The sequence below is a fragment of the Cololabis saira genome, chromosome 21 (assembly GCF_033807715.1).
Source record: "Cololabis saira isolate AMF1-May2022 chromosome 21, fColSai1.1, whole genome shotgun sequence".
NCBI classification, from domain to species: domain Eukaryota; kingdom Metazoa; phylum Chordata; class Actinopteri; order Beloniformes; family Belonidae; genus Cololabis; species Cololabis saira.
In genome coordinates this window covers 18,277,619-18,304,790 of record NC_084607.1, presented here as the reverse complement: position 1 = coordinate 18,304,790, position 27,172 = coordinate 18,277,619, and the positions used below count along the sequence as shown (strand labels likewise).

Below are 27,172 nucleotides of genomic sequence, written 5' to 3'. Positions count from 1 at the left end.
TGAATTTCAAAAAGGGTGTACACCCTGAAATAGTGGAGTGATGTGGTGTTGAATGGTGACTCAACCCCTTAAAACAGGGATGAGGAGTAAAGGCGTACACACATGAAAAGGAATATATTTGTTTGGTATTTTGATGAAAATATGTCACAGATGTCTCATTAAGAATTGGAAACTGTTTAAAAAAAAAAAAAGGTCATAATGCGTTTCCCTTAACGTCAATGCCATAGAGAACAAGATTTAAAAGAGGTAAAAAAAACAAAATATATCCATAACTTCAGGGCTCACCATTTCGACACTATCACTGGCGTGTTTATTTCCCAGCAGGTCTTTGGTCACCTGAGGCTGCAGACACATCATTCTTGAGAGGTTCTGCAGCCGGTTTTTGAACTCATGATATGCAGAATGGACCCACGGAAGAGATATCACTGTTTCGGTGTCATTTAACTTCAGTCGCAGCTCACTGACACAACAATTCAAGGCGCCACGGAGGAGCTAGAAAAGCAAACATTTGTTATTATGTACATCTATACAACCTTCATAAAGAGTCAGAAGAAAATTTGAGGGCCTCAGTTTTTATTAGAAAAACAACCTGAAGGTCTTCCTGACAGGTCACACTCATTGACATAGAGATGAAATCCTGAAGGTAGCGTTGATAAAACTCTGTCTGCATATCTGGATCTGCTTTCTCAATGAAGCGTCCCAGTGGTGTCTTCCAGAAGAACTCAACAAACTCTTGCTGAGTTTGTCCTTACAGATATATAAATGAAGTTGTATAAACATACATGTAAAATACTCCAGCAGCAAAACAGCATTCAGTGAACATATGATTATTTGGCCTTACCTTCATGTTGGAGCGCATGAACCAAGAGTTCTTCCAGATGGTCCTTAATTCTCCAGCTGAACGGCATGCTGCAGCCCATGTTCCCGTCTTGGATCATGTGAGTCTGAACAAGGATTGTTCTCGTCTCAGAGCTGTAAACAATCACGTGCAAAAGTTAACATGTTATGTAGTATGTAAAACTTAGGTTTCCTAAATATAAAGCAGTGTTAGTAAGACTTACTTGCGGTCTATTGCTTGGTGTGAGATATTCAGCAACTTTTCATTGCTAAACATATCCAACCACAGTCTCTTCACAGATTCACAGCAGTTTCTATCAAGCAGGAGGTTCATGTTTTGGTCCTGGTCGATGATTGAAATTAGATGGGCCAAGAGGGGAACAACCACAGCCTGAACACGTTTCCATAATGTTTGCCTGTAATGAATGAAAAATAAAACAAAATAATAATGCAAGGTAAGTCCATCTAAAACGAATGCACATATTAGCTGATCTGAAGATTTATACAATATTTAATTAATTACATTTACACGCAAAATAATTTTTTCAACTATGGCCGTTATTTGTCAATTGTCAAAATTATTTTTCCCCCATTTTAAAGTTATGAAATCAAATATGCTAGATATCAAATGCTGCAGTAACATGGGGCTTCAAGCTGTTGTGTCCAACTCCAGCAGGAAATAATACAATTGTGTTACATAATTGGCTATAAATGCAATGAAAATCAGCCATATTCAACATATATTTAAGTTGGCTATGTTCGTAACAGATATATGTTGTATTGTGAGGTTAATCAACGTTTTTGAATTAGTTTTGTGCTTATGAAACCATTAGAATCAGAATCAAGTCAAGTCAGAGAGCTGACTGTGTTTTAGACATGCTTATCACATGTTACCAGTTACAACAGCCACTCCCTAAACTACTCAGGGGTTTGGGCTGGTCCACAACTGTCTCATGGTCAATTGGACAATTCTGTTGGAAAACCCTCAACAGAAAGGATGTCTGTTGGCTCTGCACACCATAGATTCGTTGTTCTTCAACTGAAATGTCCTGTTTATCTGTTTGTTTCCTCCCATTGTCCATCCACTGTCTACCATTGGTTGTCTTAAATGGTCATGTTCCTGACAGTTTCTCAATAAATAGCTGATGCAAAGGAGGAGCCGGCAAGCATTTCGTCGAGAGCCAGAGAGCCATGTTGCTCTGCAGGGCTCCGACTTTGCTTCCCTTCTGCGCAGAAGGCCTGAAAAATAATTTCTAACAGTCTCTGTGTCTTTCCTAAGTTATTAACTTATGTACAGTATGTTGATTTAGGAACCTAACAGTATTCAATGTAAGGACTTAATTGTGTAAAGAGCAGTATGCTGCTGCATGTACAGTAAACTTAACCTTTGAGACTGATGTACTCACCTGAAGGTGCCTCCCTCTTGTAAGGCATCGATGTTTGAGGCCTCCTTGAGGACCCAGTTGCTCTTCATGGAGTTTCCATCATGACTCTCCAACAGTGAGTGCAGATGCTTCTTCACCGTTTGTAGAAACTCACCTGACCACACACAGATACAACGATGAGCACAGAACCTGCTGTAAAGGTAATAACAAAGTGATTAAGAAAGAAGAAGATTCTCCTACCCGTAATTTCATTATCATCAGCTAGGAGCGTCAGTAGGATCTCAACTCTCCGAGTACTGCGGGAGCCACTTTCCGCTTGGTCCCTCAGCATGCCCACTGCACTCTGCACACAGCTCCGCAGCAGCGCTGTGGTGTCCAAAACGTTTTCTGAATCGTGCTGGATGAAGACACACAAGCTCATTTCTCAAATGACCTAATAGGTACAAACCTTTACATTGTTGTTAGACAACTGTGTGCATGAGAAAAAAAAACAGAAATAGTATATCCTAATTTGTTATTTTCCTACAGTAAAAATATATTGTTCATTGTACTCACAGTCTCATCCTGCTTCTCTGTCTGAGTTTCATTATACATGTCATCCACTTCCATGGCTACAAGGATCAAAGAAGAGTCTCTGATTATTTTACAAAACTTATTGAGAAGAAAATATTGCTTTTTAGAAATGATTTATCAGTTACCTTCAGGCTGAATCATCTTGGCTTCAAACATTTGGCTGATTGTCATGTTTTGCAAGGTTTTGATGTCTGAAACAATGTCTTTTGACCGTCTAAGATCATCAATGTGAACTGATCTCCAGGGACCTATAAGCAGCAACATGTCTCTGATCATTCTCTATTCTTTAAACAATGTGGCTAAAAAAATATAAACATTTGCGATTTCATTAACTTTACCTCCATGGAACCCAATGTAGGACGTCCCTCCTTCCATTCTCGGCAATCTTGTGATGAAGTAGACAAATACCTTGCTTTCTGTGCCATCCTGAGACATCTTGTTGATTTCATTTATTGATGAGTACCTGGAAATAGACAGTAGAAGTCAAAATAGTCAAATTCCCCCCATAAAAACAAAAAACACTTAAAAGAAACACTGAACCTACTTTGCAGATGCAATGAGATTGGCACTTTCAGAGCCTTCATTAAAATCACTCTGAATGATGAGGATCTTGTTGCATGGTCCAGTGTTGCTGCGTCCATTTACAGCAGTCAGGAAGTTCCTATAATAAAGAAAGGATTCAATCTTTAGATTTTAGTTTATACTCAATATTGAACAATTCAACCATGCCTTTCTGAACATGCATTATGACATATCCTAAGAATAAAGCTGTCAAAACATATGAATAACTTTAAAAACAAATCACGCACAAAAAAAAAACAACAGCAGCTGAGTTTTTCTGATTTTCTTTTTAACCCTCATTCAGTATTGTATTTCCTGTGTGTGATGTAGAACTGAGACCACCAAATCAAACTAGCACAATTTTCTCTACTTCACAAATTATCTCAATTTCCGTTCAAACGTGATGCATCCCCTCCGTGTTGCCTTCCCTGCTGTGGCCATTTAGTGGCAATGCAAATAATGTTTTTAAATATAAATCACTAAGGGAGGGATAATCCACATATCTTCAAGGATAAAAGTGGTCATGGAAAGCATGCTCAGGTTCATTTGTAAATTTAGTGAAAATAATGTGAATCCACATTTATGACATCATCATACAGTTATTAGCTAGATATTGAACCAGTCATGTTATAGGCTGACTGACCATGACTTTCGTACAGTGTAAATATTATGTTAACCAGCACAAACAAACAAACAAAAACACACCTGATCTTCTTCAGGAAAGAGTGCTCAGTGTCAAACTGTTGGAGTGAAAGAAGCTCCACTCTGTGGAACATTTTTTCCAGAGGTTCCAAGTCAAATGCAGTCAGAAGTCTGGAGAAAGTTGTCACCTGCAATTTTAAAATCAGTTAGAACTTGGATACAGCTCTGTGATATACTTAAAATTTGTGTTTTTAATTTTAGTTACCTCTGTGAAGAAGGCGCAGCCATGGGATTTCTGTCTTGTGTGACCAAGTATGTAGTCAGCTAAACAACTATTACTCTGCTCCTCAAAGTAGTCCCTAGCAAGATCTTCACTCTCCACTTTTGGCAGACCAGTGCAATCCAGCCGCACCACTGAGTCAGGCGTAGCACATTTGAGGAGTATGAGTTTGGCTTCGTCAAGTAGTCTTCTCTCTGAATCTGATATTTCCATACCATCCCTGTGTTCATCTATTACTTGAAGAACCACTGAAGCGCAGGTGTCCGAGTGGTAGCCAATGAACACATCTGGCGGCTGATACTTGTACGTCTGAGCCCCTCCTGCATGCTGGCTGTTGACCGATGAAAAGAGTTTCACCCATTTCTCCAGTTCTTCCACCATTCTCTTCTGCTCAGTTTTCAGGACAGTGTGGAGGTCCAAGTAGTGTTTCTCAAGTCTGTTGATCAGAGGAATTGGGAACTGTTTGTAGACCACCTCTCTTTCTTCAATGACGATAAGACGGAAGTCTTTGTGCACCCTGCATTTCACACGATGGGTTCCCAAACCAAGGTCCACATATTTCTGACCTCCCAAGTAGACATAGTACTGGTTCAGAGCATCATAGAGACTTTCATATAGGTTTTGCAGGTTCAGGAGTACAACCGTTTGACCCGTTTCCATGCATATTTTGACTCTGTTGATGTTGCGGCAGATTTGGGTATACTCTTGGTCTTTAGGGAAGCTGGATCCAAAAATGATTTCTGGTTGACCACTTTCGGAAAAGAAAGTCTGCTGCAAGATCTGTAGGGCTGCATAGTTCTTTGTGAGCACCAACAGGTAACGACATTCCTCTTCCTGTCCACCTGCTTGAATGTTTTCCTTGACAAGCTCAATGGTGCTGATGTTCTCCTGGTGCACTCCAATCTGAAGTCTTTTAGTAAAGACTGAAACTGTGTCTACATCATCCTTCCCACTGAAGTTTCTCAACACTGCTTTCAGGATCTCCTCTGCTGTGGGTTTCTGCGGAGAGGCTTTGGCCACTGCAAAGATCATCTTAATCAAGCTGTAATAATCACGCAAGCCAAAGAAACCTTTCCCTTGTTTGCGACAGATGTTCAAGTAGGCGCTTGCAAAGGGCTTGAAGAAATCTCTGACCTTCTCTGAAACCATTACATCAGATGCGCATATGCCTTTAGCACTTTCAATGAGCTCCTTTAAATCTGGGTCACCACGGGAGACAAATATGCCTCTGTTCATCTTTGCAGGGTCTAGTGCCCAGTTGGAGATGCCAATGAATCCAACCTTTTTGTGCGGGAGTGGCTCATCATCAATGCACCCCTCCTCCAGCAGTGGGTGAAGAGTTTTCAGTGGCATTTTTGGGGAGTCTTCAGCCAATCCAATTTCATCAAGAACCACAACCGAAATGTACTCTCTCAGGTTTTTTCCTTCCTGAAAGCGACCACACTGCTTGAATGTATTGATGATGCCGTCTGGTGTTGAGTGAGGGCTACACTGGAAGGACACCAAGTGGATCTGTTTGAGCTTTCTGTAAAGCTCTGAATGAGCAGCTTGGCCCTGCATTGCATCTGCCACCAGAGTTTTAGACAGAGATTTTGAACTTCCAGGTTTTCCAACCAAGAAAAGAGGGATTCTTAACTCAATGCAAAGAACCATCATGAAGACATTCTCTTTGAGGGCACTATTTCTTGCAATGGTGTCCCCCATTGGCACACCACTTAAAAGTAAATCCTGCATGAGTGAGATTTCATGCATCACCTTGTTTGAGGTGTATGGTAGAGGTAAGCGTTTGCTGATTTCCTGCCTGTACTTATCCTTTTCTTCAAGGCAGGCATGGTAGCACACTCCTATGGCCAAAACTAGGGACCAAAGAACAGGGTCTCTAGTCTCCAGCTGTCTCTGATACCCTTCATATCCTTCATTGTTTTGATTTCTCTCAAATTTCTGGAGCTCCAAAAAGAACATCTTGTGGTTGTCATGGAACCAAACAAAGGCCTGCATGCATCGTTCTACATCCCTCAGACTGACAAAGCTGCACTCGTCATTTCTTGTCCTCATATACTTCTGTGAAGCAGAAAGGACATCAGTGATGCAACTGATGTACCTTTGATCAATATCTTTGCGCTTAACCACTCTTTGCACGATCTGCTCAATGTACATTTTCTCCGCATGATCATTCAATTGTCCAAAGTCCCACACTAGAGGGATCATGCTTGGTGGCAAGGCTTGAACTCTATACACAAGCTGTCGAAGTGGGATAGACCCCAGCTTTTCATCAGTTTCTTCAGCTCGAACTCTGTACCCAAGACCTGCAGATTCCAACCTTTGAATCATCTCATCTGTGTGCTTCCGGTAAGGGTTGCATGCAGCAATAATCTGCAATCCAGAGTTGGGTGTCAAACATTCTCCCTTCACCGTCTTATCACAGAGTACCTCTTTAATACTGCTGATGGCCTCAGTGGTGTTGGCCTCATCAAAGAAGAGAACAGAGCCAAACCCATAGTCTTCTTTGTTGATGGAAGCAATGTCTTCTGCATCTCTCACTTTTGAGCAGATCATCTTTGAAGTCGTCCCTCCGTGTACCTTGACCAGTTTCATGTTTTCAGTTCCCACTCCACCCCTACGCAATTCACAAAGGAATTTGATGAGCCTTGTCTTCCCGCAACCTGTTTCTCCCATGATAATGACGGGGATGCCACATCTGAACCTCATGTGGATTGCCAGCATCTTCATTATATTGTCAGTTGTAAGTTCATATGTTTCATCAGGGTCTAGAGGCCACTGGATACCCAAAACGTTGCAGATTCTCTCTATTTTTTCAGATCGCGGAAGGCTATCAAAGTCGATGTTGAAAGGCACTCTCTGGAGCTTTAAGCCCTCATACAGTTCCCTTGTCATGACATTGCTTTTTATCACCGCTTTAGTAATGGGTTCAATGGCATCAACAGAGTTTTGATTATTGAGCTGAAGATGGAAACCAATGAAAGTCATGGACACATGATCGTCATTGAAGAAGATGTATGGATGTGGTTCTGTTTCCCATCTTTTTCTGATGAGAAAAGGAGCCAGGTCTTCATCTCGGACACCAGTCAGATTGACTTCTGGAACGCCAGGACTCTGATCAGAGATACTGATTGATGGAGTAGCAAAGTCCTTTGCCATCAAAATCATGAAATTAACCACAAAGGTTTTAAATCCAGCTAGCGTGTCTCCGGTGAAAGTAGCATCACAAAACACTGATGTCTCAGAGTCTTTCAGCTGAAGGTTAAGGAACCATGCAAAATTCCTCAGTTCTGCCCAGGATGGGTCCATGATACCACAGAACATGAGAAACATCTGAAGACATTCCACGTGTGACCCCTCGACACCCTGATATTTGAATACATCTAGATTCGCCTTGTTATGAAAGCGCACCAGGTACTGGTATGGCCGCTGGAAAGCTTCACTTCTGAACTCCTTATCATCCATCAGTGGGTCATGGGCGCACACAATGTTAGGATCCTCTGACTTCCTCGTTTCTAACATCAAAACCTCTTTGGGTGATCGGCAGAAAATATTGGGAAACACGTCTATGAATGTGTTGTTCATCGTTTGATCCTATAAAAACATGAATAAAAAAGGAAACCTTAGGTAAGCAAAACTTTAAAAATGACAAAATGAAATGATTACTGATTGTGCTCTTTGCTTGTGAAAACTTTACCTGGGGAGTGGCACTTCTGGTTGACTTGACAGTGGGCTCTAACATCTCCATGACATACAGCTGTCTGTCATTGCACCTCCACATCTTTCCCTCTGAATCCATTAGGTAGCGCAAGATCAACAATTTGAAAAGGAACTCGTGAAGACCTTTCTGTACCTGTTTAAATTCAAAACATAAAATGTGTGGTTTTTTTTTTATTACAGCCATTTGTATCGAAATGGCTACATTAAAATAAACTCAGCTCTAACTTCATAGTTACCGATGATGTGACATCAAAATGGAACATGGTGAGCTCTTCCCCTTTAAGGGTGTCCAACAAAGATTGAAGGATGGCAGTCTCATCCACGTTAGGTTCAATCAGCCGAATGCATTTCATCATTGATGGCTTGTCAGTTGATTGCTTAAGTTTTTCAAACAACCTCTTGATGTACAGAGATTTACCTGCAATTAAAAAATATCACAATGGAAGGCAATTTCATGAAATACACATTATATGTTAGTGAAGCTCCATCCATCCATCCATCGTCCACCGCATTATCCGAGTCCGGGTCGCGGGGGCAGCAGTTGGAGCAGGGATCCCCAGACTTCCCTCTCCCCGGACACTTCCTCCAGCTCTTCCGGGGGGACTCCAAGGCGTTCCCAGGCCAGCCGAGTGACGTAGTCACTCCAGCGTGTCCTGGGTCTTCCTCGGGGCCTCCTACCGGTGGGACATGCCCCGAACACCTCACGAGGGAGGCGTCCAGGGGGCATCCTATACAGGTGCCCGAGCCACCTCAGCTGGCTCCTCTCGATGTGGAGGAGCAGCGGCTCTACTCCGAGCTCCTCCCGGGTGACAGAGCTCCTCACCCTATCTCTAAGGGAGCGCCCCGCCACCCTGCGGAGGAAACTCATTTCGGCCGCTTGTATCCGGGATCCCGTTCTTTCGGTCATGACCCAGAGTTCATGACCATAGGTGAGGGTGGGAACGTAGATCGACTGGTAAATCGAGAGCTTTGCCTTTCGGCTCAGCTCCTTTTTGACCACGACGGACCGATACAATGACTGCATTACTGCGGCCGCCGCACCGATCCGCCTGTCGATCTCGCGCTCCGTCCTCCCCTCACTCGTGAACAAGACCCCAAGATACTTAAACTCCTCCACCTGAGGCAGGAACTCTCCCCCGACCTGGAGGGTCGGGGGAGAGTGCACGCCCCAGTGCATGCTGAAGGTCCTGGCTCGAGGGAGCCAACAAGACCACATCATCTGCAAAAAGCAGAGATAAAATCAAGTGGCTCCCCAACCGTACCCCCTCCGGCACTTGGCTGCGCCTAGAAATTCTGTCCATAAAAATAATGAACAGAACCGGTGACAAAGGGCAGCCCTGCCGGAGTCCAACACGCACCGGGAACAGGTCTGACTTACTGCCGGCAATGCGAACCAAGCTCCTGCTCCGGTCATACAGGGACCGTACAGCCCTCAGCGGAGGGCCTCCGACCCCATACTCTCGGAGCACCCCCCACAGGATGCCACGTGGGACACGTTCGAAAGCCTTCTCCAAGTCCACAAAACACATGTGGACTGGTTGGGCAAACTCCCATGCGCCCTCGAGCACCCTGCGGAGGGTGTAGAGCTGGTCCAGCGTTCCACGGCCAGGGCGAAAACCGCATTGTTCCTCTTGAATCCGAGGTTCGACTATCGGCCGAATTCTCCTCTCCAGCACCCTGGAATAGACTTTCCCCGGGAGGCTGAGGAGTGTGATTCCCCGGTAGTTGGAACACACCCTCCGGTCCCCCTTTTTGAAGAGAGGGACCACCACCCCGGTCTGCCAGTCCAGAGGCACTGTCCCCGACTGCCACGCGATGCTGCAGAGGCATGTCAGCCACGACAGCCCCGCAACATCCAGAGACTTGAGGTACTCAGGGCGGATCTCATCCACCCCCGGTGCCTTGCCACTGAGGAGCTTCCGAACTACCTCAGTGACTTCAGCTTGGGTGATGAATGAATCAACCTCTGAATCCTCAGCCTCTGCTTCCTCGACGGAAGGCGTGTCAGTGGGATTGAGGAGATCCTCGAAGTATTCCTTCCACCGCCCGACGATGTCCCCAGTCGAGGTCAACAGCTCCCCTCCTCCACTGTAAACAGTGTTGGCGGAGCACTGCTTCCCCCTCCTGAGGCGCCGGATGGTTTGCCAGAATTTCCTCGAGGCTGACCGGTAGTCCTCCTCCATGGCCTCCCCGAACTTTTCCCAGACCCGAGTTTTTGCTTCCGCGACCGCCCGGGCTGCAGTCCGCTTGGCCTGCCGGTACCCGTCAGCTGCCTCGGGAGTCCGCCGAGCTAGCCAGGCTCGGTAGGACTCCTTCAGCTTGACGGCATCCCTTACTTCCGGTGTCCACCACCGAGTTCGGGGATTGCCGCCGCGACAGGCGCCGGAGACCTTACGGCCGCAGCTCCGGACAGCCGCGTCAACAATGGAAGTGGAGAACATGGTCCATTCGGACTCAATGTCTCCGGCCTCCCTCGGAATCCGGTCAAAGCTCTCCCGGAGGTGGGAGTTGAAGACCTCCCTGACAGGGGAATCTGCCAGACGTTCCCAGCAGACCCTCACGATACGCTTGGGTCTTCCAGGTCTGACCAGCTTCCTCCCCTGCCAGCGGATCCAACTCACCACCAGGTGGTGATCAGTTGACAGCTCAGCCCCTCTCTTCACCCGAGTGTCCAAGACATACGGCCGGAGGTCAGATGACACGACTACAAAGTCGATCATTGACCTCTGGCCTAGGGTGTCCTGGTGCCACGTGCACTGATGGACACCCTTATGCTCCAACATGGTGTTCGTTATGGACAGACCGTGGCTAGCACAGAAGTCCAATAACAAAACACCGCTCGGGTTCAGATCGGGGAGGCCGTTCCTCCCAATCACACCTCTCCAGGTAACACTGTCGCTGCCCACGTGAGCGTTGAAGTCTCCCAACAGAACGATGGAGTCCCCAGTTGGGGCACTTTCCAGCACCCCTCCCAGGGCCTCCAGGAAGGCCGGGTTAGTGAAGCTCATCAAGTTGAAATATGTCATATACACACCAACACCAGCTCTTTTGGATGAGATGACACCAACGCAGAGTCTGTCTTTAAACGCAGCTGCTGCACTGCACTCTTCTGCAGGGACTGCATAGTGTTGCTGAAGATACATCTGGATCTTTGCCAATGGCTCCTGGGGAATCAGGTGCAATCTGCACTCGCTGAAAGCAGATGGAAGGTAGGCATGCTCCCTTTCTGAGCTGCAAACGATGACAAGCTTGTAGTCCTTCCTACTCTCCATTTTTATTCGCTGAAAAAACTTCTCAACTTTGGAGCTCACATCATATGTGAGGAGATCCCCGTACAGCAGAGTATATATTTTCTGTCCTCCGTAGCCCTTGCCCAGACTGCGTCTGAGGAATAGTTCCACTTGTTCATATGAAGTTGAGGGATTGCAGAGGAGGACTTCATCATAGGTTGGAAGAACCTGGTCTTCATTGTTCATATAGATGGAGATGCAGGATGTCAAGACATCGTCATGCGGACAAACAATGAGATTTGGCTTTCCAGTGACTAGACCCTTAGGTAACTGCCTTTGTATGAAACTGCCAGTCTTGTCATCAGATATGTCTTCTTCACTGTCACTTTCTTCATTCTCATCATCTTTGTTGGCAAGTATTTCCAACAATCTTCCAAGACTTTTGATATCAAGAATGTTTGGGAGAAAACTCTTCATGTCTTTCATGTAAGTGTTCCATATCTGATCAAATGCTTGCAGGCCCCTTGCTTGCTGCACAAAATTTGGCAATGGATCAAGCTCGATGTTAAATTCTGGATCTTCCACCGCAGTTTCCTGCTCCATAACAAAAGTCTGAAACTCAATGTCCTCATTTTGTTCACATGGTTTAGTGAGGATTTCATACTGAAATGCATGCCAGACGTGCCTTAAGTCTACGGATGTGCATTTTGGCTTGATGAAAGAGAGCATCATGAGAACTTCGTCCTCTAGACTGGTTACATTTTGCTGGGTCATCTTGCTGCATAGATAGACTATCTGTTCGGCTGTGTAGTAGTTCAAATAGTAATGCTGGGATCTTTGTTTGTCGACAAACTTCATCCAAAAACCCAAACATTCCTCCATTCTTTTGCAAAGATCGGGAAGCTGCTCTTCTACATTGCCTTCCACAATGACACTGAGAGCATTTCCCACGTTGAAGTCCATCATAATGCTGGGTTCGTCGCCATTTACATAGCTGTTTATTTGCACTTCCCAGTTTCTGAACAGAGGGTTTCCAGCAATGTAAAGAGCTATGAAGGCCTCAGCTAGTCTCTGAACGCTGGCAAAAACCTGTAAAGTAGAGATAATCCTACAGTCAAAGCAAGAATGCACAATTAGCAGCATCAATGTATATTTAGGAGCATACAAGCTTTCAGGCTCTTGTCATATATAATTTACTGTACTTGAATGAGATCCTTAAAGCAATATTAAATGCAACCATACATTCATTTGAAAATATAGCGTGAGATAAAAGATATTAAACCAGTCTTTTACATTAAAAACAACCAATTTGAATGCATCATTTGAAAAAACACTTGCTACCTAGAATGCCTAAGAAATGATGAGGCATTCCAATCCCTGCGTCTTGCATCCCTGCTGGGACAGGCACTGCTGAGGACCCCTACCGGTGCGACGCCTTGCCGGCAGCGCATTGTCTCATTCAGTGTCCCTAGACATTGTCATTCCAGTCCCTGCGTCTTGCATCCCTGCTGGGACAGGCACCGCTGAGGACCCCTACCGGTGCGACGCCTTGCCGGCAGCGCATTGTCTCATTCAGTGTCCCTAGACATTGTCACGCAAGGTCCGGCGTCTTGCATCCCTGCCGAGACTTCCAACCCCCACAGAGACAGAACCATATATGGACTTCCTGATCCCTCAGGGGTGGTCCCAAAGCTTAAGTGTCACACCTTAGACTGGCTCTCACTGGGCTGGTTTATTCTTCTCATTGTTGATTGAACTTTTGTATAAAAACCCTTTGACCAAACCAATCTGGGTCGGCACACCAACTTCAGACTTGATCTGTGCTGGTCATGCCCACCGCCGGCTTAGTGATTAAAAACTCTCTATACCACGAGCGGACTTCTGAACTGGTTTTTGATAAATTCCTCAACAGAAATAAACTTGATGTTTTTCATATGACCATAGATGTTACATTTTCCCCGTTCACATTTTAAACATTCTGGTTCTCATTGTAGTCAATTACCAGGGAATTCAGAGTAGATAAAAATACCTCGACATTTCAAAATACCTCTGCAAAATGATCAACTTCCTTCTGTCCTTGATCCCCTTTTCCAGACATGAGCATGAGTTTGTTTTGAAGCTCTCTCAAGTCATCCAGAGAGTAGTAGCGCATCTGGTGACCCTCATCATGCTCCTCTAGGATCTGCAGCTTCAGAGCCATCTCAAGACTCAACTGGATAAAAGAACAGAAATACATTTGTATTAATCATTTTTAAGACTTTTGTTCTCATGGATCATCTCTGTGTAGTACGGACATCTTGAAGCATTAGTCTTTTTTTATGTTATTTACCTTCGTAGCACTTTGTGCACTGATTAGGTAGGTTCCCTTTTTGTTAATTGTTGATGCTAACGAGAGAGACGATAGCTCCACTGAGCCATGACTGTCTTTCACAGTCTTCAGCCATTCCAGATGCCGCGCACTGTCCCGCTAAAAGAGAAAATACTTATTTTAATTTTTGCATAAAAAGAATTGTAATATTCCACCAAAACAGGGTTAACACAACTGCTCTTTACCACAATACTTTTATAGGATCACTTGCAATTAGTCTACCTCAAATTGATTTACTTTGGGTTTATCAAAATACTAAACCAAAAAAAACTAAATATTGCCTTGGAAATTACTTTTAACTTCTGTGGGCAACTGCACTGTAACAAGCTTAGCTAATGTTTTGATTTTAACCTTCCCCCCTGTGACATAAGTAAGTCACAAAGCTCCTCTACCGTGCTGCACTGTAACCTGCAGCTGGATGTTAACTTAATCTCAATTGGTCTGTCCTCGGGGAGCACTGTGTATGTGGGTGTGAATATTTGTCTGGATCTGAATTTACAACTCTAATATTTAGCATTAACCGGATGAATATAAAGTGTTAAACAGGATTCATGTGTCATGTGTTGTTATGCACATGCATGTATATAGGTAGGTGTGTGCACACTGGGTACATATTTATTTATTTTGTGTACATTCATAAAAATGTAAATTGTGCATACACCAAAGGGGAAATACTGACAATATTGTGTGTCTCTGACTTTTCAGCCAGACCAACAGAAAAACAGCTGAAGCTGTCCTTCCTGCGACCCTGGAATCAACTTCAAGAGCAGTTGCAAGTTAAACTCAAAATGTGGTGGTTTAGGTAGTGTCCGGTCAAATCCCAGCTAAACCACAGTTCATGGGTGTAACTGTGGGTTAAAAAGTCAGGGTGTGACAGGGGATACAGATTTGGAATGTTCTAGGAGACAAAAAAAAGTGACTACATTTCCTGTATTTGTACATACACTGGGACTATAGTGCGATGCACCCAGAAAATAAATAAATAAATAAATAAATAAATAAATAAATAAATAAATAAATAAATATCTAAGCTGGACATAAACATATCCCCCCTGTCCCGAGTGGAAATCCCACCTATGCTGGAGTTATACTTAATGTAATGCTGTAAAAGAAAACAAAAAATAAATAAAAATTGGAAGCCTGAATCCATATAATAATCTTTGTCCTCCTACCAGTTTCTTTGGTAGGTTTCCGTCGTTCTCAAAAGCTCTCCAGAGCTTCTTGAGCACTTCTTTAAAGGCAGTAAAACCAGAGTCGGGTTTCAGCTCGTAAAGCACTGAGGAGTAGCCCAGGACGGCATCATGGAAGCAAGCGACTCGATCCACATCCATGTCATTCTCCCCCGCAGAAATGGAGGCCAGGTCAACAAACACCTTCAACTCATTAATATCTAGGAAATTACATTTGGAGAAACTGTTAAGAAACGAATTTAAGTATGCTGATGTTTCTCAGGACATCTATACTTCACCTTCAAGGGCGTCCTTCACCCACTTTACAAAGTGTCGTCTGAATCCCAGCTCCTCCAGACACTGTCTGCGGGATTCTGTAATGTCCACCAGAACCATCTTTGCCTGCATCAAATTATTGTCTATTCGACTGAGTGGCTCTTTTTGAAAGTCTGCATGGATCTGAGAAGAGAGTCAAAGCTAAGGTTAAATAGTTTGTTTCTTTTTTATTCAAAGTAATATCTGTACTTTGATATTTTATCAGTTCCCATCTTCAAAACATGGCCACTTACAACTTCTGTGAGTGTTTCCAAAACTCCGAAGTCACCTTGAAGACCAAGCGTCTCTTTGACCTTCATGATAACTTCAGCTGAGGCCACAGCCAGATGAAGCTCATGATACTGTTCAATCTGTTCGACTCTGCCGTGGATCCACTGCTTCTCAACTGATCTATCAACTTTGCACATGATGTCCAGTTCCTGTTTTAGATCATCATACTTGCCTTTGTAGGCTCCAAAAAGCTGATTGACCTCTTCAAGCGCTATACTGCCATCCTTCAGACGAGTGTAGATGTCTTTGTACTCATCAAAGCAAGCCAAGAAAATATTGTCATGAATCACTTCAGGTGTTACCATGATGTCCTCTTGCTGCTCAACAGACTCCTCATCCTCCATTTCTTCAGGTGCCAGGTCTCTTGCATGTTCATCCCAACATAATTTGAATATATAACTCTCTCTGAAAGTGTACAACACTTCCGCCATATCTTTGATATCTTTACTGAGGTTGAAGTAAGTCACAATACCAGCTTTTGCAGAAGCCAGCTGGTCAAATGGATGAACCTCCATGAAATGGTCCAAGGGCATCATCTCAATGTTGACCTGTTTTTTGTTCTCCAAGTCAGCAACATCAACTATCATGGAAAGTAAGAAAGTCTGTGTTAAATTTGCTTCAACAAATCAAAGTGACTGACTCCACTGACATGGTGACCATACCTGTCATATGTTCCTCAAGTTTGTGACACATTGTTAAGATGACATCCACAAGCTCCACTTCATGGTACACAGATCTCACTTCATCTTGTCTGCACTGCAGCAGCCTCTTTATTTTGGCCATGTCCCTGTATTGTCCAGTCTCAGAAAGGCACTCTGGTAAAATCAAAACACACAAACATCTCAGGATCTTGAAGACTATTATGATCTGATACTTAATTTCTGGAAAGTAATTCTTTAAGGAAATCCTGTGATTACCTATCTTCAGCAGATCTAAAAAGGGCTGCTGTCTCTGCAGAATGTTGTTAAGGACGCTGATCTTAATGTGTCCTTGAAGCAGCTGATTGGTGATGGCTTTGAACGATGATATAGCTTCAGCAATTCTGTCTCCGGCATCGTTAGAGAGCTTCTCGGTGAGCTTTTTGTCTTTGTCTGTAAAGGGAGAATTTAAAGTTCAATGTTTTTTGCTAAAATGACAGCAATGATTCCAGTGAATGATTTATCTCATAGATCCTTATGTACAGTAAGCCATGGTTCTTCATGAGCATTTCTTTTATATATATTGCATTGTATGTACATAAGTTACTCATTTTTGTTTGCCATCCCATCATACAAAACCTTTTTGGTTCTGATATACCATCCATTTTCTATACCCCCTTAACCCTATACAGGGTGATAGGGCTTTGCTGGAGTCTATCCCAGCTCTTTACAGGTGAAAGACAGGGGTCCTAACATACCATGTAGGTGGAAAATCTCTTTGGCCGCAGTCCAGGAGAGGAGGTGCTGAAAGACGATTTCTTGATCTTCCTGATAATGTCCTTGATTGTCCGTTGGCCAGGATTTTTGGATAATGGCAGAGATGAGTTTCCCAAACTTCCAATTTATCTCCAACCGTTCAAACACTTTGCCTTCAGACCTGGACTGTTTACAATTAGGTAATTGTTAAAATTCATGTAAATAAACTGTTCATAGTATTTTAAGTCTTATATAAGTCTTGTTACTAAATAAAGTCAGGATTATCCAGGAGGACTGAGGTCTCAAGTAAATGCCACTTACCTGGCACAGAGATGTGACAGCTTCAAGAGCACACTTCTCAACGATGGAAGCAACATGTGGATGGGATTCACTGAGCTTCTCTATGTTCTTGCAGTAGTATTCAACTTGATTGAGTGCAGATTCCTAAAAGCACATCGTCAAATGAATAAAAATAATTTACTTTAACCAAAAATAATTACTTATTTACATGTATCACCTACCTGTTTGTATTTGCCCTCAAAATCCATTGTGAAGGTCTGCCTCCAATCTTTTGTGTATTCTTCGTCTTTGAAGTTAATGGAAATGATGTTGTTCCAAATCTGTATAAAATAAAATTAAAATTCTAAACCCCTATGTTTTGAGTAATATACAACTTTAATAGATTGTAAGCGTCCACTTTTATGCTTTGTGTTGCATGAAGAAAGAAAAATACAAACTCACTTCAATCTCTGTTTTTGTTGTAGTATCGTATAAATAGGTAGTCAGCCCCTTGCTGACCAAACTCTGTCTGAAGGATTGATTCATCCAGTTTCTCATTATGCGTGTCGCCTGAGTGATTTCCATCCCTTTTCCATGTTGATTCTCTCCATCTGGAGCCTCCTAGATTTAAATAATCGGGTCATTTTGACATCTGCAAATAATCATTAGTAATGCTAATGCTTTATATCAGAACTATATTCTGTATACCTGTTTGTTGGATTGAACAAAGTTTGACACCGACGAGACCAGATTCATGCACGCCACAGGGATATCAGGGAAGTTCAGACCATATGATGAGACTCTAACTCCTTTGCAGATCTTCTCCAGCAGTTTCACTGCTGTAGCCAGACATTCTCTCCCGTAAGCCTTTGTGAAGTAACTGTTAATCAAGAATAAGAAAAGAGGTAAAAGATGTTAAATACTTATTCAACAGTGGTATTTGAAAGTCTGTAAACCTTTAAGAATGTCCTACATTTATATAATTAAAGATTACACAAAAGTCCCAAAGAGTGGATAGAGAGAACCAAGAACCATTCATCTAATTTTAATTGATAACAAGACGAGGGGGTCCGGGAGCTCCTCACCCTCACAGCCGAGGATACCATAAATCGGAAAGTTGGGGTAACTATAATATGCAATTTGTCTTCTTATTGATGTTTATTTGTTTGGTTCTCACTGTATACATTTTTTACTCTAAAAATATATGTTAATGACATGTCCCATTTTGTTAAAAGCCAAAATAAACAAATATTAAATGATATGTGACAAATATTTAAAAAAAATTTTTAGAATGATTGATAATTTTACTCAATAAAATAAACATGCAATTCAATTCTCTTAAAGTATTCTTGTGAAAATGTTATGCTTCTTTTAAATCATATTAATGCAGAAATGTGGAACATTCTGGACTTTCAGGGGATATTTGATGAGCACATGTATTATACTGATCTAAAGATTAACCTGGCAAATTAGGTCTTCAAAGTCCATACCTATATTTTTCCTCAAGAAGATGACCTTGGATGTGGGCGAGAATGTCAGTTACATCCTAAAAAAGCAAAGGGGGAAAAAAAAAAAACATTTATTTAAAAAAAAATTAAAAACAAGAAGATAAGTCCCAATTTTATGGAGGTGGGTTTACAAATAACTTGTTTCCCTTACTGAAAGGAACATTAGCTACACACATCACTGCAGCTTCCTTCGGGACTTACATTAAGATTGTTCACTTTGACTTCTGTTTACTTCTATTTACCTGAAAGTTGCTGGCAGTTGTTTCCTGGGAAACCTTATTAGTGAAAACAAGAAGCAGGTCCAGAAGTTCAGGGTTCATCATTCTGGTACACTCCATGAGTTCATCGATTGGCATCAGATACAAACAGGATCGAACTAAAAGTGTATCCACCTCCGTCAAGTGACTGTAGTTTTTTATCACATTTAAAAGAGACCTAAAAACAAAATAACAATAAAAACCCACAAGTGACATAGATGCATAAATAATGATAATTCATATACTGTATGTGGAAGTAATGATATAGAGTGTGAATGTAAATGTAAAGGGAATCTTACTTCCTATACTGACTGCTCATGTATGTTACATTGCCCATTTCAAGGCCTTGTAGACCTGCCCAAGACACGTCATACTTCATGTTTGCAGAAGTTTGTACTTCAAAGGGTTTGCTGGTGCCTTTGAGGAGGTGCAGAAGTGGTAGAACCATAATCCATCGAGGCATGCGCTCATGTTTCACAGTTTTTATCAGAGACACCAACGTTTCTGGCAAACTAAAACAGAAATTATAAGACCATTTGAGCAGAAATAAATCATGTTTAAGAGTCAGTTATTGTTTTTTTTTCGTTTTTTTAAACATCTGTTACTCACCCTTTAAGAACAGACACATCCTGAGAAAACTCTGCCCAGTACTGAAGGAATGTGTCCTTCTCCAGTTTGGGTAAACACAGCACAGTACAGAGCCAACTGAGCTCACCCGGAGCAAGTCTGATCTGATACTGTCTCCATACATGAAGCATTATGACAGCTGCTCGAAAGGAGTCCTGGATAAAGGAACTCTGTCTTTCTCCATCCTTCGACTGAGGAATGAGTTTTGCCAGCATGAACTCTTTCAGCATCCACCTCACCTAAAGAATCAAAACAAGGTAAAGTGAAGAAAGTTGAGTCATTAACAAAAGTTTATTGAAACCTTGACCAGAATGACTATGAACTTACATCATCTTCCCCAAAATCTAAGGTGTCCCATTTCTTCACTTTGTCTTCAAACACAAAAGGGTTTCCATAAACCTGAAAGAACTGGTTCAACTGAACCTGAAAACTGCTCAGGTTGGTTTCACTCCAGCCCCTGAGAAGATCAAATATGGTCCCAAGCATTATACGTCCTGCTATCTTTCTGCCTTCAACCAGGCTTCTCTTTTCTTCAGGACCGATAAATGCTTCCTTTAAGCGTTTTAGCACGCCTTTTGATGGCTCAGCACAGATGATGTCATCATATTGATGCCAGTCCCCTTAAAAAAGAAAATAAAAGAAAGGGGGGGGGGGGGGTGTCACATACACATGTTACAGTTGGTAATAAAACTACATAATACAGTAATGTCAAGTGACACGTCAATTACTGAGCAAAGACTGTATTTACCATCCTTAGTGATGAGGTGGGATTTCACAAACAAACATCTGTTGGTGGGATGCTGTGAATTATTAATTTTATATATGTATTCATATATATATTCGTGCTTCTTATCCTTATAGACAACATATTTGTACGGTATTGACTCAGACACAGTTTCATTTTTGCTTGTCGTCATACGTCCTTCCACCAGATACCCATGTTCTCCCAAATCCCTGCATCAAAGGAAAAGAAAATCTAATGTAACTGGTATTAAATCAGTCAGACAAAAATACAGCATGAGTTCCGCATGTCCATGAAGCTTGAAACACACATTCTCCATTTACCAATAAGTGAGGTAGTTTGGCCCTGATTTAGAAATCATAGTTGTTATGAGAATAACTTCGTCAAAAAGGCAGTTAGCTTTCAAAGTTGAAGATGTGCACTTAAACCTCCCTTGTTTATGAAATGCAGCAACATAGGCAGGGCCGCCGCAAGGGGTGTGCGAACCGCCACGGTGGCCTCGCGCTATGGGCCGTTTTTTTTTTTCTTCTTTTTTTCCCTTATAAATATCAACAGTCACGTTCCATTACAGACCTAAATGTGTACTTGTCTGTGCATATCAATAAATATATATGTGCAATGACACGCATGTCTGTTGTTCAATACAACTGCGTCAGACCAAGCGCAGACACAAGCTGCTCTGATCCAGACGGTGGAGTTGGAACAAACTGTCACACAATGTCGAGAGAACGAGACAAATTCAGGAAATTTCCATCAGGGGATGAAAAAAGAAAAAAACTAAAGAAAATTGAAGAGTTTAATGCCTCTCTGAAAGGCTCGTTTGATAAATTTGTTACAAAAATCACCAATCCGACCGGGTCTCAAGCAGCCGCGGGGCCCCGCGTCGAGGCGAGACGATGATGAGGCAGGGGAAGGTATCCAGTATTTTGCTAATTGGAGAGTTAAAATTGCGCATATAGACAGCCGATCTGACCCGAAAAACCCAAAAAGTTTGCGCGCACTCGCTACACTCACGCGCGAGGGCCCCCCCCAGTCATTTCGCACAGGGCCTCGCAAATCTCCCAGGCGGCTCTGAACATAGGAGACCTATTTCTATCTTTTTCCTGGCATTACTATGGATGCTGTGGTGGATATAATGATCAGTTATAAATTTATGTGTAAAAATATACACTTATTAAATTTGTCAAGATTTAGTTTCACAATGAGACGAAAAGAAAATAAGCACAGAGGCACCAGAACAGCAACAAAAAGATGGATGACATTCATGACAGCATGCATTGAGAAACTTTCTTTCATAGAGCTCAAACTCTCATCGAACAGCACTGAGCCTTTACTACGACAAAAACTATTTTGTTATGGTTATCATGATGTTAACTGTACACACAGAAACTTCAGCACATACACTATTTCTCATCACATGTAAAAAGTAATGTCACTAAGGTTCAATGGCAGACTATATGATACAATACACATCCAATTATTCCCCAAAATTGTGTACAAATAAACCATGGATTTATATCATGATTCAAAATGTTTATAAAGTAAAGATTAATAATTTAACAAAATCCATGGCATCATATCACCATGACACATCCAGGGATATACTGTATGTCTGCAATTTAGTAAAACATCAGTTATATCAATTCAATGCAAATAGGGGATTTGTCAAACCTATATCTTTGCCATGTGATTAATTGTTCACATACATTAGGCATCTGCCCTCAACCACACTGGCCATATAAAAAAACATCTTGAAGAAGATGAAACAAAACTTTGGTCCTACACCACCAAAGACAGGCTTATTCCTAAATCAAATAAGTATATCACTTTGCAGTCCCTCAACTTCATGGCCCATCCCTCACACAATAAATACCTGGTCACAGAGAGTTCTGCTGCATTTTCCTCCCATGTACCAATGAGGGTGCCAGCTCTGATGAAAATTTGATCTTTATCAGGATCAAATTTGAAATCCTTTGAGAGGACTGCGTGGAAGTAAATTGTGAGTCTTTCACATGCAGCAATGGTCTTGTTCTGGGTTGGTCTACAAAGACAAAGACAAATACAAAGACGAAAACAAGGCACAAGAAGAATGAGTTGTTTGAAAGACGATGTTAAAAGTTGTTTGACAGAAATGCATCACCTTTTAGGGGGGGGAGTTGGGACGTTATCCTGACTGTCCTGTTTACGTTCTTTGTCATCGTCTGAAGTTGTGTCCTGCACACTCCCCGACTCCTGCACATCCATTTTTGTCTTTTCTGGATCCACACTGGAGCCTGAGTTGGCAGCCTGTAATATTAGATATGAATGCTAAGTATGCATCACTTTAAGTCATAAAGATGGTTTCATGAAAGCTCTCTTATTAAGTATAACTTTTCATTTATTTATAATAATACCTTTGATGATGAATTGATCTGTTTCTGGTCCTGCTGACCTTTCCCCTTCTGTTTCTGGTCCTGCTGACCTTTTTCATTCTGTTCCTGGTTCTGCTGACCTTTCCCCATTTGTTTCTGGTCCTGGTTCTGCTGACCTTTCCCCATTTGTTTCTGGTCCTGGTTCTGCTGACCTTTCCCCATTTGTTTCTGGTCCTGCTGACCTTTCCCCAGTTGTTTCTGGTCCTGCTGACCTTTCCCCATTTGTTTCTGGTCCTGGTTCTGCTGACCTTTCCCCTTCTGTTTCTGGTCCTGGTCCTGCTGACCTTTTTCCTTCTGATCCTGCTGACCTTTCCCCTTCTGTTTGTGACTATCCTTAAGGTTTCCCTTCTGTTTTAGGTCTCCGGTCTCTTTCCCATTTGGATCCACGTTGGCATCCTGGACCACTGCAGGCTGTTTAGTAATGTCAGTTTCTTCTTTGTTATTTGCGTTTTTGCAGGCAGTCTTTTGATCTTTAGGATTAGCAGCTTCTGTCCCTGTACCAGGAGCTGACTGGGAGGTCTTGTTCTCTGAGGTGGGTGGTTGATCTGGAGTGTCAGCTGGTGCCGTCTTGATTGTCTGATCCTGAGTTGAATTCTGAGCATCGCGTTCTCCCTCTTTAGGGCCGTCAGCGGCTTCCTCTGACTGAGCCGCTACACCAGCCTCAACTGTACCAGTGTTTTCACTCTGAGTGACTTCTGTCTCTTCAAAAGAGGCCACTGTATTGTCAGCAACTAATGAACTAGGTGGTGTTTCCATGGAGGAGAACTCATCTTGGCGTCTTTTGTTCATTGCAGTGTCAGAGCTTTCACTGTCACTAGAGTCTCCTCTCAGTCTCCTCTGCTGCTGGTTGTCTCCCGCAGAAATGTAGGACTGGTCAGACAGGCTTTTCTCTTGATCTGATATGTTACCATCTTTCTTCCGTTTGTTTCTCTTCTTCTTTTTTTTCTGTAACAACAAAGAAAGGAAATAAACCTGCATCGCAAACTGTTGTCAATGTGAAAGCCAGAAGAGAGATCAGAGGGGCTCAGCAGCCCACATGCGGAAGTATCCTTGGACACGTTATTACAGTGTGGTATAAAAGTATCACGGCTCAGGACAGAAAACATTTAAAGCATGTCCCTAAATCAAATTGAACATTTGGTGTAATATGTTGAATTCCTCAGCTGTAGACAGTTTTGATGAATTGTGACTACAGACCAGGGTATAAAGAACTTGTAAAAATAAAGGGTGCTGCTGTATTTTAACAAACTGAGAATTTGTAGAGTACAGATAAGGTTTAAAATAAAAATAAATAAATAAATAAATCACGATAAGTTACCGTTTGTCTGCAAGGGCCCTACAATATTTTTTGTTGGAAATTGGTGACATATCAATAAAGTTACCTGAAATCCTTTTACACATAAACTCCCCTGTCTATAACACTCACCTTCTTCTTGGAGTTGGGCTCTTCTTCATTTTGCCGTTTGGGAGATCTTTTCCCATCTGTGTTCTCTGCAAGTTGGACATTTTTCTGAGAATCTGAATCCTCAGTTTTACTTTCCACGTCTGTTTCCAAAGATTTAGGCTGATTTCCTGTATCAAGATTGAAGACGTGCAGTTAAGAAAAAAGGATGGTTTTATCTTGAAATTACTTCTGTTAAGGATTAACATCCTTTTGCATATTAATTGCCATTTTTTAAACAGCAATTTTCCCCAATGAATGGTATTGACATTTTATTGCTGGGAATTCATCTGTGTTTTTTATTTAATTGTTTTCTCTCTTTTTGGATACAAAAAAATCTGAACTTGTTAATGAAGTGACAAGAGTTACAGTAAGTTTGCATTTTATCTGGCAGTCCTTTAATAAAGTATGTAAACTACTCTCAACACACTCACTGGGGTAACGTGTTCAGATGCTGCCATCTTCAGGTTAAAACACTTTAGTGTTTTTAAAAACATTAATCTACTTTTATCGACCCACATTTACTTATTTTACTAATGTTTTTCTGTTAGGGAAAATTGTAATTTAATTATGTATGAAGACGTTTATGTTAAAAACAGATCAAACATGCAGGTAGCTCTTCCTGAAGCACTTCATAAAATATCACATTTATTTTATTATACAAATCTGTCCTCTTTACATTTATAGTGCATCTTATTTGAAGCATAGTATCACAAAACATGTTTCACTTTTAGTGAATGTCATCCTATTTAAAATCCAGCAAGCAACTATATAACATCAGACCAAATGTTTGAACTCCACATAGACTTACCTTGTGTGTTTCCAAATTGTGCAGACAGACTTTTGCCACAGTTACTGCAAAACTTGGCTGTTTTCTCCACAATAATATGGCTGCAGCCAGAGCACTTCATCTTCAGGCCTCAGTTATGGCTACAAAAGAAGAAGGTATTTTCAATTTATATTCCACACTGACGGAAATCCTTTCACTTTCTATTTTGCCAGTCATGGTCTTGTGGCCGGGTGATCGGCTCTGCCATGATCAAGTGGAACAAAGTTGTTTGCCTCATTTGGACTTTGAACAGCTTTGCCACACAAACTGCTCTGTAACACTTTATGATGTCCCAATATAGCAATATTATTCTGTTAGAATGTCAGGGAAACACACCGGATACACACATACTGTATACACTGACCAAAGACAGGAAAAAAAAAGTAAGACCTCCTACTAGCCACCAAAAGAAAACTTGAATCTCCAGTAGCACAGAATAACAGCCATGCATAACAATCATCACATAATGTGTTGTCCTGGTGCAATTAAACAATAATAATAATGATTATATATATATATATATATATATATAGATAGATAGATAGATAGATAGATAGATAGATAGATAGATAGATAGATAGATAGATAGATAGATAGATAGATAGATAGATAGATAGATAGATAGATAGATAGATAGATAGATAGATAGATAGATAGATAGATAGATAGAATATAATAATATTTGTTTTATGTAAATGTAATTAAATTAGACTAGAAGTGAAAGTGAAACTTTCTGTGCTTTGAATCCTTCAGCGTGACCAGGGTGTGACCCTGAGTTTTATTGGACAAAAATATTATATAAAACCTTTTTTGCATAATTTGCATAACATACCTCAATAAGGCAGAGTTTAAAACCTAATAACCTGGATTGATGGAATGATATCCTCAGCTCATTAATTAAGTAACACTGCATTAAAAATGACTAATTGAAGGCTTATTCAACTTATTCATGTTTCTGCGAGATAGAAAGAAAGAAGGAAAAAGAGACCGGAGTGGAAAAGCTACAATTTTCGCTTCCGAGTGATACCTCTTTTCAGTAGAAAGAAAAAATCTTTGCCATTTTAAACCAATCACATATTAGACGTCGGGACCTCTTCCTGCTTTTTTGACAAGAAAAACTAAGAATGAAGGCTTAACATCCACTTGATTTTTTCGGTATCACAGTTGCGCTTCACATTTATTATCTACAGCATTTGTTGTACCACTGAATAAACGCCCTTAATGAGACTGAGCAACAAGCCGGCTAACTAGCCTCCCGGTTAACCAGCCCAGCTGTTAACAATAACAACAACATGCGAGTGTGACACATAACACAGGAATAAATGACATTATGCCCATTTTATACTGCAAACAAACACGCGACGTTTTATGTCGGGTTCAGGGAAACAGACGTGCTTATTTCTATTTTATTAATAATAATGTATACGCTGACGTATCCCCTACGACTCCTTTTGTCACAAACATTTATGAACTTACCCCCACAGTTTTGTGAGCGTTGTTGGTTTATGTGCGCTCATGAGCCACCATGTGATCCCGGCGCCGCTGCTGCTGTCCAGCTAATGAGGGCGCGTTCAGGTGCTCGTCTCTTTCAGTTCCGCTCATCATAAAGTTTCGTTTTGTCAGAAATGGGCGTCAACTCGTACAGTTTTCTCTAAAAAATATTATCGTATGAGTTTCCGTCTGAGTCTGAAGTGAAATGAAAAGTTATATTAAGGAGTTATTAATAATATTTCAGTAAAACGAGTAGCTAAATGTATCACTCTTTCAGTATTCTACTTTCTGTTTTTCTAAACAATTCTTTTTTTTACATTAAATCTGAGCACTTACAGAGAAATCACTATACATATTACCCATTATCTCACAAAAGCTTATTCACACAGTCGTTTCATCATCATCATCATCATCATCATCATCATCATCATCATCATCATTTATTTTAACTCACGGAGATGATCACATGGTATGGAGCACAAGTATACAAACATTTACAAATGTTATATAAATGTACAAGTACATTTATAGCAAGTGGCGGGCTGTACATGTTCAACTAAAATACTCAATTTGGCAAAATAAATATTTAAACAGAGGAAGGACATTTTTCAAAAAGGCGCCTAATTTATAAGTAACATTTAACTCATTTATTGTTTATCGTTTATTAAGATCCCCATTAGCTGTCACCCATGGTAACAGCTAGTCTTCCTGGGGTCTACACATAAAATACATATAAATGTAACATATATAAAATTCGTACATTACTACGTGAATAGAGCTAAACTGAATGAGCTTGGACTATACTAAGCACTCCAAAATCCC

At 41.6% G+C, this 27,172-nt stretch overlaps 1 protein-coding gene across 1 annotated transcript in view; it reads right to left on the bottom strand.

The window, feature by feature from the left end:
* The window catches only part of rnf213a (ring finger protein 213a), a 39,326-nt gene extending 14,281 nt beyond the window's left edge, over positions 1-25,045 (bottom strand). The window contains exons 1-39 of the mRNA XM_061711194.1: positions 24,842-25,045; positions 24,016-24,161; positions 22,838-23,534; positions 22,572-22,639; positions 22,319-22,464; positions 22,052-22,219; positions 20,185-20,390; positions 19,764-20,056; positions 19,419-19,675; positions 19,109-19,321; positions 18,795-18,987; positions 18,535-18,590; positions 17,753-17,924; positions 17,507-17,665; positions 17,287-17,385; positions 17,087-17,209; positions 16,768-16,951; positions 16,289-16,462; positions 16,034-16,186; positions 15,335-15,951; positions 15,065-15,224; positions 14,769-14,986; positions 13,558-13,695; positions 13,276-13,440; positions 11,033-12,317; positions 8,235-8,416; positions 7,976-8,131; positions 4,264-7,872; positions 4,062-4,186; positions 3,340-3,456; positions 3,134-3,258; positions 2,921-3,043; positions 2,778-2,833; positions 2,463-2,619; positions 2,244-2,376; positions 1,062-1,253; positions 842-972; positions 590-747; positions 286-492 (exon numbers count right to left, since the gene is read on the bottom strand). Of these exons, the coding sequence (XP_061567178.1) occupies positions 286-492; positions 590-747; positions 842-972; positions 1,062-1,253; positions 2,244-2,376; positions 2,463-2,619; positions 2,778-2,833; positions 2,921-3,043; positions 3,134-3,258; positions 3,340-3,456; positions 4,062-4,186; positions 4,264-7,872; positions 7,976-8,131; positions 8,235-8,416; positions 11,033-12,317; positions 13,276-13,440; positions 13,558-13,695; positions 14,769-14,986; positions 15,065-15,224; positions 15,335-15,951; positions 16,034-16,186; positions 16,289-16,462; positions 16,768-16,951; positions 17,087-17,209; positions 17,287-17,385; positions 17,507-17,665; positions 17,753-17,924; positions 18,535-18,590; positions 18,795-18,987; positions 19,109-19,321; positions 19,419-19,675; positions 19,764-20,056; positions 20,185-20,390; positions 22,052-22,219; positions 22,319-22,464; positions 22,572-22,639; positions 22,838-23,534; positions 24,016-24,161; positions 24,842-24,941 (11,661 nt within the window). The 5' untranslated portion in view covers positions 24,942-25,045. The remainder of the gene's footprint in view (positions 1-285; positions 493-589; positions 748-841; positions 973-1,061; positions 1,254-2,243; positions 2,377-2,462; positions 2,620-2,777; positions 2,834-2,920; positions 3,044-3,133; positions 3,259-3,339; positions 3,457-4,061; positions 4,187-4,263; positions 7,873-7,975; positions 8,132-8,234; positions 8,417-11,032; positions 12,318-13,275; positions 13,441-13,557; positions 13,696-14,768; positions 14,987-15,064; positions 15,225-15,334; positions 15,952-16,033; positions 16,187-16,288; positions 16,463-16,767; positions 16,952-17,086; positions 17,210-17,286; positions 17,386-17,506; positions 17,666-17,752; positions 17,925-18,534; positions 18,591-18,794; positions 18,988-19,108; positions 19,322-19,418; positions 19,676-19,763; positions 20,057-20,184; positions 20,391-22,051; positions 22,220-22,318; positions 22,465-22,571; positions 22,640-22,837; positions 23,535-24,015; positions 24,162-24,841) is intronic.
* Between the last annotated feature and the right edge of the window lie 2,127 nt (positions 25,046-27,172).